Source organism: Camelus ferus, chromosome 25 (assembly GCF_009834535.1).
Source record: "Camelus ferus isolate YT-003-E chromosome 25, BCGSAC_Cfer_1.0, whole genome shotgun sequence".
NCBI classification, from domain to species: Eukaryota; Metazoa; Chordata; class Mammalia; order Artiodactyla; family Camelidae; genus Camelus; species Camelus ferus.
The window spans coordinates 34,662,482-34,675,806 of NC_045720.1; the positions used below are offsets into that span (position 1 = coordinate 34,662,482).

Genomic DNA, 13,325 nt, shown 5'->3' on the forward strand with positions numbered 1-13,325 from the left:
CTTTAAGTCGTCACACACCAGGAAGACCAGCTGCTCTAAGCTCCTAGCAGCTTTTAAAAGTCACCCAACCTCCTGCCGGCCTGAACCACCCACCCACAGTCTTTGGAAGATTCATTCAACTCGCAATTCTTACCGGAATGTCCCATGAACAACAAATACAGGGGAATAAGAAACAAGTTTTAGTACTAATTCTTTCCCCTACCAATTTATGATTCTATACTGAATGACCTGCTGCACGTCTGATCTTGAGGGAAGGAAAGATGCGTCTGGGCCTCCTGATTTATGGCTGCAGCTTGTCATGCAACTTAGTCATTCTGCCCTCTAGGCAGCCACGACAGTACCGACAGGCTTAGCCGGCTTTACACGTGAGAAACGCCAGGCGGGGAAGAGCCAGACACACACACTGGGAACAAAACGCGCATTTCAGGCCGCGACTGAGCAGAGGGCTGCATTTATACAGAGCTTGGAGAAGTCCTGAGAGCTCCCCTGTATTTGACCAGGAGGAATGTTTAGTGTCACTTTCTGTGAAACACGGTTCAGGAATTAACCCATGCGTCTATCATTCCGAAGGTGGAATTCAGAGAGAAATTTCATCCAGCCTGTCAATATTAACTCATTCCACTAGAAAGAAGTTATCCTTTCCGACTTCCTGAAAACCAGCACATTTGGTTTCAGGACCCTCAACTTTCGCTTGTAAACAACATCTTTTCAAAACTAAGTTTTTAGTTTCTATCTCAGAGAAGTACAAATATAAAATAAATACATTGTGAAGCAAGTACAGTTTTAAACTATGTTATAATTTCATCCCAATTCAAAATTCCAACTCAAAGCCATTTTTCATTGCCATAGACCATCCCCAGAAAAGTTTGTTTCTTCCCCTCCTGCTGTTTACTCTTTCTTAAAATATAACACAATCTTTTATTTACAGTGTACAATAACTGCCAATATTGCCAGATGTATTTCAATAAAATTCCTGTGCTAATGAACAAAGGAACAGCAAACAAAGTATGGCAAGAGAAAAGCTGAAATTGTGCTCCAACTAAGAACTGAACTTCCTACAATTATGTGAAGGAAAGATGGGAAAGAAGTGTTAAACTGCCCTTGTATGAGTTGCATAATTCAAAAGAATTGGTTCTGTAAGTAATCTGCTGTATTTTAAAGTGAGCTTTGAAAGAAAACAAATCAAGAATGCTCCTTATAGGGATTTAACTAGGAGCCAAGGCAACAAGGACTTTTTTATACCAGTAATAAATGCTGGGGGAAGAATCTAAAACCATGGTTTTAACTCTACTCCTCAGAAGCTTAATCTTTCCAAGAGGGGAAAAAAACCCAAGATCCTTCCAGACAAATCTCACTTCAGGAGATATTCCAACAAAGCACAAAACCAACAAGTCAATCATACCTTCGAAGAAATAAGATAGAAGTAGGGGTTAATGCAATAAGAGAGCTGAAAATTTCTACTTCAGAAAAAAAAATTATAAATAAATTAGGACAAGGAGATAAAAAGGGGTTAAAAAAAATTAGGAAAAGGAGACCACATGATGTCTTCCAAAGCATTCTAAAACAAACAAAAAACTATCTTGGAATTCTCAAACTCACATTTTAAAAGTAAATTATTTTATAGTCAAAATAAACCACACAAAGTTAACCTAGCAACTCTGAGTGCTGGCCAAGAATATACAGTATTTCTAGTCACTTAACTTATTACAGACCACAAGCCAGAGGACTCGCCGATCTGGCTCATCTCATGCTGATGCGATGCCAAAGGCAATTCCTTCCCCCGTTCAGCCAACAAGGGCAACTACTAAACCTAGCTTAGCTGTACACTTGGTGATATTTCAAATCCCTTTCAGATGCAGAAGGGCACCGAAGGGGATTCAGCGTCTGCTGCCACTTTTTAAGAAGAGCAATGAAGGTTTGTGCAATGGCAAAGGCCCAGCTCAACTGATCATAACCAGTAAGCACGTAAGTGCAGAACGAACCACACACACACACACACACACACACACACAATTTCACAAATGGAGAAGCTAAATTAACCCTGTAGTTTACCTGTACTAACATGTAGCTCATGTTTTAAAAGGTCTATCACCCAGTCTCAAGCAAGGTTAGAAAAAAAAATTAGGTGTAAAATAGTTTAAATCAATAAGGAAGTCTTCATGGATAAAGTTTTAGCATATGTGGGGCTGAAGTGAGCACTTTATTGATAAAGTTTTAAATCAATAAGGAAGCCCTTTTGAAAAGTCCTTGGCAGCTGTCTTTCTTCTTCCGAGTCACCTAACAACCTGGTGAGTTTCGAGGAACCAGTCAGCACCAGAGAGCGGGCAGCAGGGCAGACATTGGCTAAGTGGCTGCATATCTTATTCTTCCTTACAGCAGTTCCCATTTTAAGACAGGAAAACTGAAGCTGAGAGGTGCAATAAATTCACCTCCAATAAATCTGACTCCAGAACTGGTGTTCTTAACCACTCTGCTAGCAAGGCTATCATCTTCATCTTTAATACATGAGGAAAACAGGCCATGTCACTGTGTTAGTATCACGCCCACACAAACACATTATCTTTTATCCCCACCAAGATATGGCGAAACACACAGAGACAGTGACACACACACACACACCCCTGTAACTCTTGGGTGGGCAGACAACGGTGGCTGTGTTTGTTGTTGCTGCTGTTGTTTTTTAACCCTGATGATGTAAAGTTGCTCTAGTGAACGGCACTCACTAATAACGTCACACAGCTCGTGCCCTACAACTGGATAGAAATTTTACAAAATTAATTTCCCTTTCCTCCTGAATGCCTTAGTCTTAGAAAACAGGATATAATATTATAAGGGAGATAATCTATTTAAGTGGCCAACTCCCCCTCAAATGATCTTTATAAATTCTAGATTATTATCCTGCAGTTAACAAACAGGGCGTTTGCAATCAGACTGGTTCAAATGCTGACACATCTAACTAAGACAACAACCTCTAAGCCTCAATTTCCCCAGTTATAAAAAGGGGGCAATGGGTGGGGGTGGGATAAATTAGGAGTTTGGGATTAGCAGATAACACACTACTAAGTATAAAACAGATGAACAAGGTCCTACTGCATAGCACAGGGAACTATATTCAATATATTGTAATAAAGTATAGCAGAAAAGATTATGAATAATATAAATATAATTGAATCACTTTGCTGTACACCATGAACTAACACAACATTGTAAGTCAACTATACTTCAATAAAAATAAAATAAATAAAATAAAAAGGGGGGCAATACCTCCTCCAGGGGGCTCTCGGGAGGCTATTGATGGGATATACAGTAAGCTTTCAACTGATAGCTTTCTTCTTTCACCTGCTCTCCATACAAGGCCATATTTTTATTAAAAACACAATGGTAGAGATCTAGATTAAGGAGAATAAATTAGCTCATGAATAACAAAGCTAACAAAAATAGGTCAAGAAACCAGGAGGAAGTAATTCCATCCAACATGGGGGTGGGGAGTGGAAATAGGGCTGTTCTTTAAAAAACAAAACAAACAAAAAAACCCCACAAAACCAGATAAGTCATTATACAAAGTCCCATAATCAAAATATCTTTTCAGCAGTAGACAACTAGTTTTAATTTCCCCAAGGGATCTATGATAAATTTCTTCCTTTAAAAAAAAAAATGGGCCCCAATCCCTATCCTCACACCTTTACCACCTCACCTGATACGTAAAAAGCTTACAAAATGCCACCTGCTGTTCTCTCCAGGTAGGTCTGCATAACTCAAAAAGCAGGTAACAAGACTGCAGCTGGAATAACTCAGAGGCCCAACACTAACACCAGAAGTGGTTTTAGAACCAACACTATGACAAAAGAGGAAAATCAGTGCTAAAATAAGAACCAAGGCTGCATTCAAGAAATTCGTAAACCTTTTCTTTTATCAAAGTGGTCATACTGTTTCATTTATATAGCACCTGACGGTATACAAAACTTTCATTTGGGAGTACCTGAGATAAAAGTGAGGCTTGGAGAAGGCAAGTAACTTTCCCAGGGAAGCAAAGCTGCAAATTCTGTTACGTGTTCCTTTCCAAGGGTTGGCAAGAACCTCCCTCCCTCCCCTGCTGGTTTACCTGGTGGAACAGGTAATCCCTCAGGAGCAAATGACTCTCTGTCTACTTGGCAAAACCATCAAGACTGTGTAATAAGCATCTTTTGGTTTCCAAATCCAGTGCCGCTTCCATATTAGAAAGGAAAATGTTTAGTGATCTGAAATAATAGAACAACTCTTCAGTTCAGACACTGTAGAAATCCTCTGCATAGTTAAATTTGGTATGATCACCTTTGACCTGAGGAAGTAGATCGGTGGTCTAATCAGGGAAGTAATGATTCCTCTGAAGAGGAGTCATAAAATAATCACAGCAGCAATGTAAAACAAAACCACAGAGAGGAAAGCTTGATAACATTTCTTTATCTGTTGAATGGGAAAAAAAATCTACAAATAAAATGTTAATAAAAACATTTCAGATTAAAATCCACTTTTTGATTTGCAATAAAACCTAAGACTCTAACAATGTAAGCCCAAAGAAACTAGGCTAAAATGAATCCATTTTTAAATAAATAAATATAAAATCCCCTAGTTTTTCAATGAATGCATTACTCAATGGCCATGAGATCCTAGTCAAGATTTCAAGTGTGAGGTGCCTGAAATGGAGCCCAACTTAATTTTATTCACAATTCTTCTGTTCATTGTAGTCAATCAAATATTTCATTTCATCTCCATGGTCCTTAAAAAAGAACCACCTCTAAAGAGTTACAGAGCTAGGAAGAAAAGGAATGACAGACAAAATAATCAACATAGCATCTTACCTATTCACCTAAAGATCAGATAATGCAAAAAATATAAAGTATATAGTACTTTAAAAAATACTGTATACTTTAAAAAGCACTATATACTGTGTGTAGATAATACAACATGGAACAAGTACAAAGCCCAGGTTACCATATTGAAAATGCTAATAACCCCAAATCTTAAATATGTGAAGCTCTAAAAAAGAAATCGAGAGAAAAACAAACAAACAAAAACAACAACAACAACAACAAAAAAAACACGATGAACTTTTAACAAGTTTTCTTTGAACTGTCACCACACTGAGAAAACTAAAATACCTAAATCTAAGAACCTCGACTATAGCTATGGAAATTTTTACTAATATCTGACCTATAATTTCTAGGGAAAGATTTCCTTTGCTAAAATAGGAAACTGAGTAGCCAGAGATAAATAATTCTTAATATACTGCCTTTCCTACTCAACTTGTCTTTTTCTAAATAAAGATAACTTCATAGTCTTTCCCTCCACTATCCACTAATACTCTGCTAGAATTTTTACTTCTCCACTTTGTAGCAGTGCATTAAATGGTTTAGCATTTGCTATGGACTGAATTCTGTCCCTCCCCAAAATTCATGTGTTGAAGCCCTAAACCCTGATGTGACTACATCTGGAGACAGAGCATTTATGTAGGAGGCAAGTAAAGTTAAATGAAGTCATAAGGAAGGGGCCCTTACCTGTTGGCCTTATAAAGAGAGGAAAGGAAAGCTCTCTCTCCCACCAGTCCTGGCCACAGCACCACCCACCCCTTTGTGAGACACAGGGAGGAGGCAGCTCTCCTAGCCCAGGAAGAGCCTTCACTGGAAGTTAACCATGTTGGCACCCTGATCTTGACTTCCCACACTCCAGAACCATGAGAAAATAAATTTCTGTTGCATATAAGCCACCCAGTCTATGGTATTTATTATAGAAGCCGGAGCTACCTAATACATCATTCAAACCAACAAAACACATAGCAAGAATTCTTCCGCTATCCCAAAATTCCAATGAAATTCTTAAAAGAATTCCCTCAAATGAGCTTATTGTACCTTTCTCCCAGCACTGCTGGGGGATAAACTAGTAACTAACCAGTAGCTAAATCAGCTAAACCAAAATTCTAGCTCCCTATTTCTAGGAAGAAGGCCAACAAATGCATTTGACTTGCTTACAAACAGTTAGGAGAAATATCCAAACAATCTTTTTCATCAAGAAATTTTGAAATAAAAATCAGATTTAGCTCCTGAAAAGCAACGAGAACATTTAAGAATAAACATCTATAACCCACAAGTTCCCGAAAATAACTTGGATCCGACTTCATGATGATTCTTACAGTGGCTCTGGGTGAGTCACCCAGTGCTTCCATTACTCAGTGTTACATCTCGTATGTTAGCATGTGACCACTTATTAGTTAGCACTTTAAAGACTTAGTGGAGGAAAGATGATGGGTCATCGTGACAACAAGATTTCTGATTATAAAATTTACTTTTACAGTATATAATGCATCAGATATACTATCTTGGCAAGGAAAGAATTTGGGGTAAAATCTCAACCTCATTTTGTCATCTCAAAAGATATAATGACCATGATTCACATGTATTTGACAAACCCAGAAGTTAAAAGGGGTACCAAGAACAGCTATTTGTAAAGAATATGCACCCACTAGTTTAAAAAATTCTCACCCATTCAGAGGAAGGCCAAATAAACCCTAAAACCAAGATAATCAAGAATAAGTGAACTTTGGACGACAAAGAAAATGGTTTTCACATTTATCATTTACCATCCACTGAAAAAACAGAACAAAGAAAACCAAACCACTCCCATAATCTGAAGTTGAATTATATTTTAGGTGTGTTCAACTCACAAAAATCCATGTCTATTTCCATCTAACTAAATCACTATTCAAATTCAGTAAATTATAACTACTCTGAAAGATGTCTATAATTGTACTATTAGTTTTTCCTAGCACAGTAGACAAACTTCAGACAAGCCAAATTTCATGCACTATCAAAGTTAAAAAGGTTTTAAAGTGTCTTGAATTGCCTTTTTTTTTCCTGGAGCTGTCTTTTCAAATGATTCTTGAGTCATCACTTAAAGGATACACTCTGTCATTGCTGCAACATCCAGTTTGTCAATATCAGGTGAACCAGGGCAACACTTCTTGAATTCTTTCCGAAGATCAAAAAAGGAATAGAAGCATTCAGGCAATAATACATTCTGAGGAAGGACAAGGTAAACACTGTTAAGTAGACGAATTTAGTTCAATGCTTCCCTAATGATTAGGAACCTACAAATTGAATACAAGTATAATTTACAATCAAAAAAAATTTTTAATTGAGTGTTAGAGTGTCTTCCTGTTACAGTATTACATCCTGCACAAAAGTCTCATGGAAAAAACTCATCTTTTTGTAAGGCAGTGGATAATACGTTTGTGCTCCATTATGTATTCCATTCAAAACAGTTCTGAAGCTATAATACATTTGGGCTGTTTTATTTTATATTTTGTTTGATAGAACTATGTTCTTCATCTGGCCATAATCATTTTAGACCTTCTGTATTTTCAGGCAGCAATATTAGCCCTTTCAGTTCTCAGTACAGATATGTACATTTACAATGTACACCTAGACACAGGATTCTATGTCTTTATCAAAATTTAGTTTTCTACTAAAACATAGAAGTTTAAAATCCTGGGTTCTGATAATGCATATTCTGTGGACTAAAATCAGATAAATATAGTAAATTCCTGATTACCTGAAAAGGATTATTTTTGTGACAAATAGAGTCCCACATTAGTTTTCCTGACCATTATTATTCTGGCTGTACCTGAGAACTCAAATTAGACTTAAAATATGTCACAAATCTCAATGGCAAAGGAGAAGTGGTTACCTGCTGTTCTGAGTTACTAGCACCACTCTTGTGATTAAATAAAGCTCAATTCTCTGAATGAATATTATACTATTATTTCATTTTTTTCTTAAAAGATATCCTCATTGAATAACTTTGAAAGATTATTTTTTTAAAAAAACTCTTAATTTAGATTTTTCATAAAATTTCAAAATAGTTTGTGTGTTTACTTACTGGGAAATTGTATCTTATAAAATCAAGGAAATAAAAACTTTTTAATGTTTGTGACCCACAATAATCATGCAATAATGTCTCTTTCTATCCAAATTTCCCTTATTGGATTCAATTAGATGTGACCTGCCTCTCCTATATTTGAAATGCGATCACTGCATCATGGTGACATTTTTCAAAAGTTATCAAAAGAATTGTGAATCTTCAAGATTACCTACAAAAGTGCTTAATTAAAAGCTATTTATTATGACAGCAACTCAAATGTCCAACATAAAAGATTGGTTTAAATAGGTATATCCATTAAAAATACTGAATATTTTATTTACTGCTTACAAAAGATGTTGATGTTGTATCAAATTATAAAGTAGGTTAAAATGTCTGTGTAGTATAAATGCTCCTTGTAAAAAGAAGACTTTTCTACAAAAATAAAAAAAAATACATTCAAATATGTTCATATTCAAGAAAAACACTTCTAATGTTTTCTGACAGGTAGGATTATTTAATGTTTTACCAATTACTTATTTTTCATTAATGAGTAGAATTACTTTCATTATGATACTAAATTAATTTAGTTTTCTTTATTAAAATCCTAACAGAAGTTAGGAAAAGTTTCAATTTTTCTCTAGAAGTTTTCCAACAGCCAAAGCAGTGGATCTAAAATAACAAAAACAGTTGTTTTCCTCCAGCCCAATAGGGAAGGATTCAGTTTTACCTCGTATGTAACAGTTTTTTCCCCCTCAAATTCAAATCTATTTCTGGACCAAGGGTATAACAAATGGTCTGGCATTTAATTAACAAAAAATACTTCCCTCTTCTAATCAAATAATTACTAAGGTTGCTACAAAATGGATTTTTTTTAATCCTCAAGATATAGAAAGTTGAATTTCTCCTTTAAGCTTTTAAAATTGTCATTATACACTTAATTCATTTCTTCCCTTTTTCGTACTGGAGTAAAAAGAAAGAAAATCTGCACGGACTACCCACTCAGTTGTGACATCAATCGCCAGTCTAACCCTTTCATTGGAAGACTTACCTCATGCAGTTTTTAAAAAAAATTTTACTCCCATCTTTTCAAGTTCAGTATCTGCCTACTACAATTAGAAGTTACAGCTCTAACTAATTAGGTTGATAAGATCAACTACATTAACAATGATTGGGTACACTGGGTCTGCTCACCCTTTTTTCACAGCCCCTCAGTATTCCTCCCAGTTAGAGAAATCACACATCTACAGTAAGATTGTGTTTTTCTCGTTTCATACTCTCTTCCATATCAAAAAAATAAGCAAGGGTAAAAGATGGGGCTGACCCTATTGTTCAGATACAAAATTCAATCAGTTTCGAACATTTACTTTAGATCAAACAAAGCACAGTCTCCTGTAAATTAACACTTCACTAGTTACATGGTTAGCCTTAGAGTACAGAACTTAATGAAATTATTAGAAATACAATGAAAAAGGTTTAATTGGATTTCTCTTAGCTCCTTCCTTTCTATGATAAGGCATTTTCCACACAGATAGCAATATTACAATATATTAAAATACAGTTCTCTCCTACCAAAAACTCAGCTAATGTGCTTTGGAAAAAAGAGACTGTCAATCATCTCCAAAACTGGACAACAACAAAAGGAAACTTTCATTAAGTCACTAAAGGGTAGCTATAAAATTACTATAATCTTAAATTTTGCCATGGAAGTGTGAATTTTTTACTGTGGCAAAATAGACATAACACAGTATTTACCATTTAAAAAATTTTTAAGCATATAGTTCAGTGGCATTAAGTACATTACATCGTTGGGCAAACATCACCACCCTTCCTTCGTCATCTTCTCAAACTGACATTCTGTACCCATGAAATACTAACTCCGCATATGCATATTTTTAAAATAGAGAAACTTGGATAAACCATTTTTAAGCCTCAGTCACCCCGAAGGTCCCATGGTTTTTTTGACAAGCCAGGAACGCTTACCTTCTTGGAAGCCTCGGGGTGCAGGATTTGCCGGACATGAAGCTGCCCATCAGTACACAGACAGAAGGAGGTTCCTACCCCAATATTCAGTTCATTGCTCACTGACTGGTTAAACTAAAAAGAACAAAACATATCCAGGGATGCGACTGATGCAGAATTTACAGACTCTGAAAAGTGGCCCCACTTGGGTATTACCTGCGAAAAACATGCTATTTGCCATGAAGAAGACCGGTGCTAGGGGCAACATTTGAAATACTTCGTTCAAACTGTCTAGCTTCCTTTAGATAGGGAAGCTTTCCAATCAATCCTCAGTTTACACACAAGAGAACTTAGTAAATGCATTCTTCCTCCCGTCCCCCTCCCCTTCTATTTTTGTGATAAATCTACTCAAGACTTTTTAAGTCAGAGGTCTCATTTCATCAGCAAGTTGCCGTCTGATTACATCATTCCCTGGTGTTACTTTTTTTATATTAGGATGCTCTAGATTTAAGAAAGATGCCAGTTTCTGATAAACAATTGTGGGTAATGGGTACAGATCTCTGGAAAATCTGTTATCACGTTTCTTGTAACACACCTCTGAAATAATAACTTTCCCCTATAATTCGCAACTCATGTGCTAGGGCAGGGGCTGAGAGCGCGCCAGACACTCACCTGTGCACAGGTGTTTAGCGCCCCTCCTTAGCCGCTATCCAGTACCCGTCAGCACTCCGGCGCTGCCGGTTTTTAGGTCACCTCAATCCCAATATGGGGATTCCACTACTTTCACGTTGACCCAAAGACCATCCCTACATGTTCGGGCCGACAAACCCTCCCGGCGCTAAGACCAAGGCCACTAAAGAAGTAAACGGAACCGGAACCGAGCTTCGGGGAGTTCAGGAGCCTGAAATCAAAGCAGGCAGCTTCACCTTCAGGTTCCCACCCAGCTGGGGCCGCCTCTAGCGCGCCGCGCGGGGCCCGCCGGCTGGTCTACACCACAGCGCCCCCTGCCCCCGGGCTGCGCCGCAGACACAAACCCAGGCCGAGGGCAGGCGCGTCCGGGGTCTGGGCCCGGGGATGGGGGCGCTGGGATCCCAACTCGCTCATCATTCGATTGGTAAAGGCCGGCTGATTCTCTGGCCCCAGGAATGACTCAGGAAGCAACTAGAAACCTAGCGAAATTTTGGCCCATGACCCTGGGGGGTGGGAGGCGAAAAGGAGCAGAGACCTCCTCGCAAAAGGTCCACGAGGGGCTCCGAGGCGGAGGCTCGCCACCCCGCCCTAGGGACACGCACCGGCCGCCCGGCCAGGGCGTGGGACCTGGTGGAGCTGGGCAGGCTTAGAGGGACGCCTGGGCTGCCAGGATAGGGGTGGGCAGCGCGGCCCAAGGCTGTCACCTGTCGGAGGGCTTGGTCCAGCTGCGGCGCAGAGGACAGGCTTTCGGCGTCGATCTTAGTTTCTTCCTTACAGTCCTCCGTCAGCTCCAACTGATCCGGTCTAACTAGTACTTCGTGCAACTGTCCCACCTCCGGGGGAAAAAAGCAGGAGTTAGTTTCCCCTTCCTCAATTTGGGACGCTCTATCTTCACTCTCCTCCCTCGCTCCCCTGCTGGGGCGGCCCTACTGCCCGACAGATCTGGCCTCAAAATCAAAGCTCACTTGTCGCCAGCGGCTCCTGTGGCCGAGAGGTCGGAGCGGCCCTGCCCCCAGCCCCACCCCCACCCGGATCAGGTCCGAAAGACCCTGGAAGTGGGCACTTGGGCCCCCAGGGATCCCACCCCGCCTCCGCGGGGCGTCCCCCGACGGGTAGAGAACCTGGCTCGGCGGCGCTCGGCCTCCAACCTGGGCCAGATTTTGGAGGACTGAAACGGTTCCAAGGCGGCTGGGCAAGAAGTTTGGTTTTATTCTGGATCCTCTAGGCCCCGGGTCCAGCCTCACAAGCGGGCAAACAAAAGCATTTGTTTATCGACTCCCCAAACTTCTACAAGTTCCTTGCCGCACTCCTATCATTCGGACAGAAACGTGGAGAAATACCTTCTTGTTGGCCAGATCCACGACTTTCCATAACAGCAGGATCAGCTCCTTCTCATCAGAGCCCAGCTTGGCCCCAGTGGCCCCAGCAGTGATTCCAAAAAGCACCACCAAGTAATCCGGAGACGCCGTCATGACGATAGGTGGGGAGGGGGAGAAGGGGGGTCGGGAGGTGGTAAGGTGGGGTGGAAGTGAGAACGAGAAAACCTGTGCTAAAACACTCTTCTAAGAGAAAAAGAAAGAGCACCCACCCCCCCTCCTCGCCGCCGCCGGTGCAAAAGGCGGTAACCAACCACCCAAGCCCACACCTGGCCCGTGCTCCACACCCTGGGCAGGAAGGGGGGTGGGAAGGAGGGAGAAGGAGGCCTGCCCTTTTTGTATTCAATTGCCCGTGCGTCTATGCAAAAAGCCAGGAGCAGGGCTGCACCCCCGGGAGGCGCGCGCAATGGCTGAAAGCTTTTCTGTTTTGGGATGTGGCTCTACCTGCCCGCCCCTTCCCCCTCCCCCACGTGGTGCAGGTAAGAGACACCTGGCGGCGCCGGCCCATTGGCTCCTTCAAACCACGACGTGGCAGCGGTGGGGGAGGAGGCCGCTCGGGGAAACGGGAGGAGGGGGCGGGAGACAATGGCTGGATGATTGGAGAGGAGAGGGCGAGAAGGGAGGAGGGGGAGACTCGAGGGGCGGGGAAGAGGCGGTTGCCACCCAGAGGGTAGCCGAGGCCAGACGGGAAAGGGTGAGGGGTAAAGGGCACGGAGGGGCAGGTCACCCCTTTGGAAGAGGCCGAGAGGTGTGGGGGGGACTTGGAGAAATGCCGGCTGCCTACGAACGAAGCCGGAGGTTCTAAAGGGTCAAGCGAAAAGGCCTGGCGCAGGGAGGCGAAAGGAGGCCAGAGGTGAGGCCCAGGTGCGGAGCTGCCCAGGGCGCGGCGCCCCGAGAGGGCGAACCGCGGAGGGAGGGACCGGCCAACGGCAGCCGGGAGGTGGCGGGAGCACTTGCCAAGCACCGGAAAAGCCGCTCCCGAGCCCAACACACCTTTAAGTGCAAACAGCAGGCGAAACCCTGCGGGCCCTCCCCTTCTCCGGGTCGGAGCCTGGGCTCATGCTCCTCCAAACCCCGAGACGCTGCCCACCTTAGGGAGTGAAACCCCAGCGCGCGCGGCGGAGCCAGACTCCGGCGCTGGACACCCGGCCACCAAGTTACGGCCAAGGACACAGCTGCGGCGCGCGGAGCAGCCGGGGGCCCCCCGTGGGGAAGTTCAGGGACAATGGACCCCATTCGCTTTTCCCTCTACTGCTCCCTTAATAGCTATGCCTTGTTTGGTCCTGGCTGCTAGTTCGAGACTGGAGCCTCCTCCAGGGCAGGGGCCCACTTCCTTTGATTTGCCCTGGGCCCTAAATAAAATATACCTACATTTCGTACTTAATGTTTTCCTGAATTAGGCCAAAG

At 41.8% G+C, this 13,325-nt stretch overlaps 1 protein-coding gene across 5 annotated transcripts in view; it reads right to left on the minus strand.

Moving 5' to 3' along the window:
- ESRP1 (epithelial splicing regulatory protein 1) overlaps nucleotides 1-12,219 on the minus strand; it is a 48,957-nt gene extending 36,738 nt beyond the window's left edge. Inside the window, exons 1-4 of one of the 5 annotated variants that reach the window (XM_014565398.2) lie at nucleotides 11,883-12,219; nucleotides 11,247-11,375; nucleotides 9,874-9,987; nucleotides 6,936-7,050 (exon numbers count right to left, since the gene is read on the minus strand). In XM_014565398.2, coding sequence (XP_014420884.1) covers nucleotides 6,936-7,050; nucleotides 9,874-9,987; nucleotides 11,247-11,375; nucleotides 11,883-12,014 — 490 coding nt within the window. In that variant the 5' untranslated portion in view covers nucleotides 12,015-12,219. The remainder of the gene's footprint in view (nucleotides 1-6,935; nucleotides 7,051-9,873; nucleotides 9,988-11,246; nucleotides 11,376-11,882) is intronic. The other 4 variants (XM_006191980.2, XM_014565397.2, XM_006191978.2 and 1 more) reach the window with 4 other exon arrangements.
- Nucleotides 12,220-13,325: the final 1,106 nt, after the last annotated feature.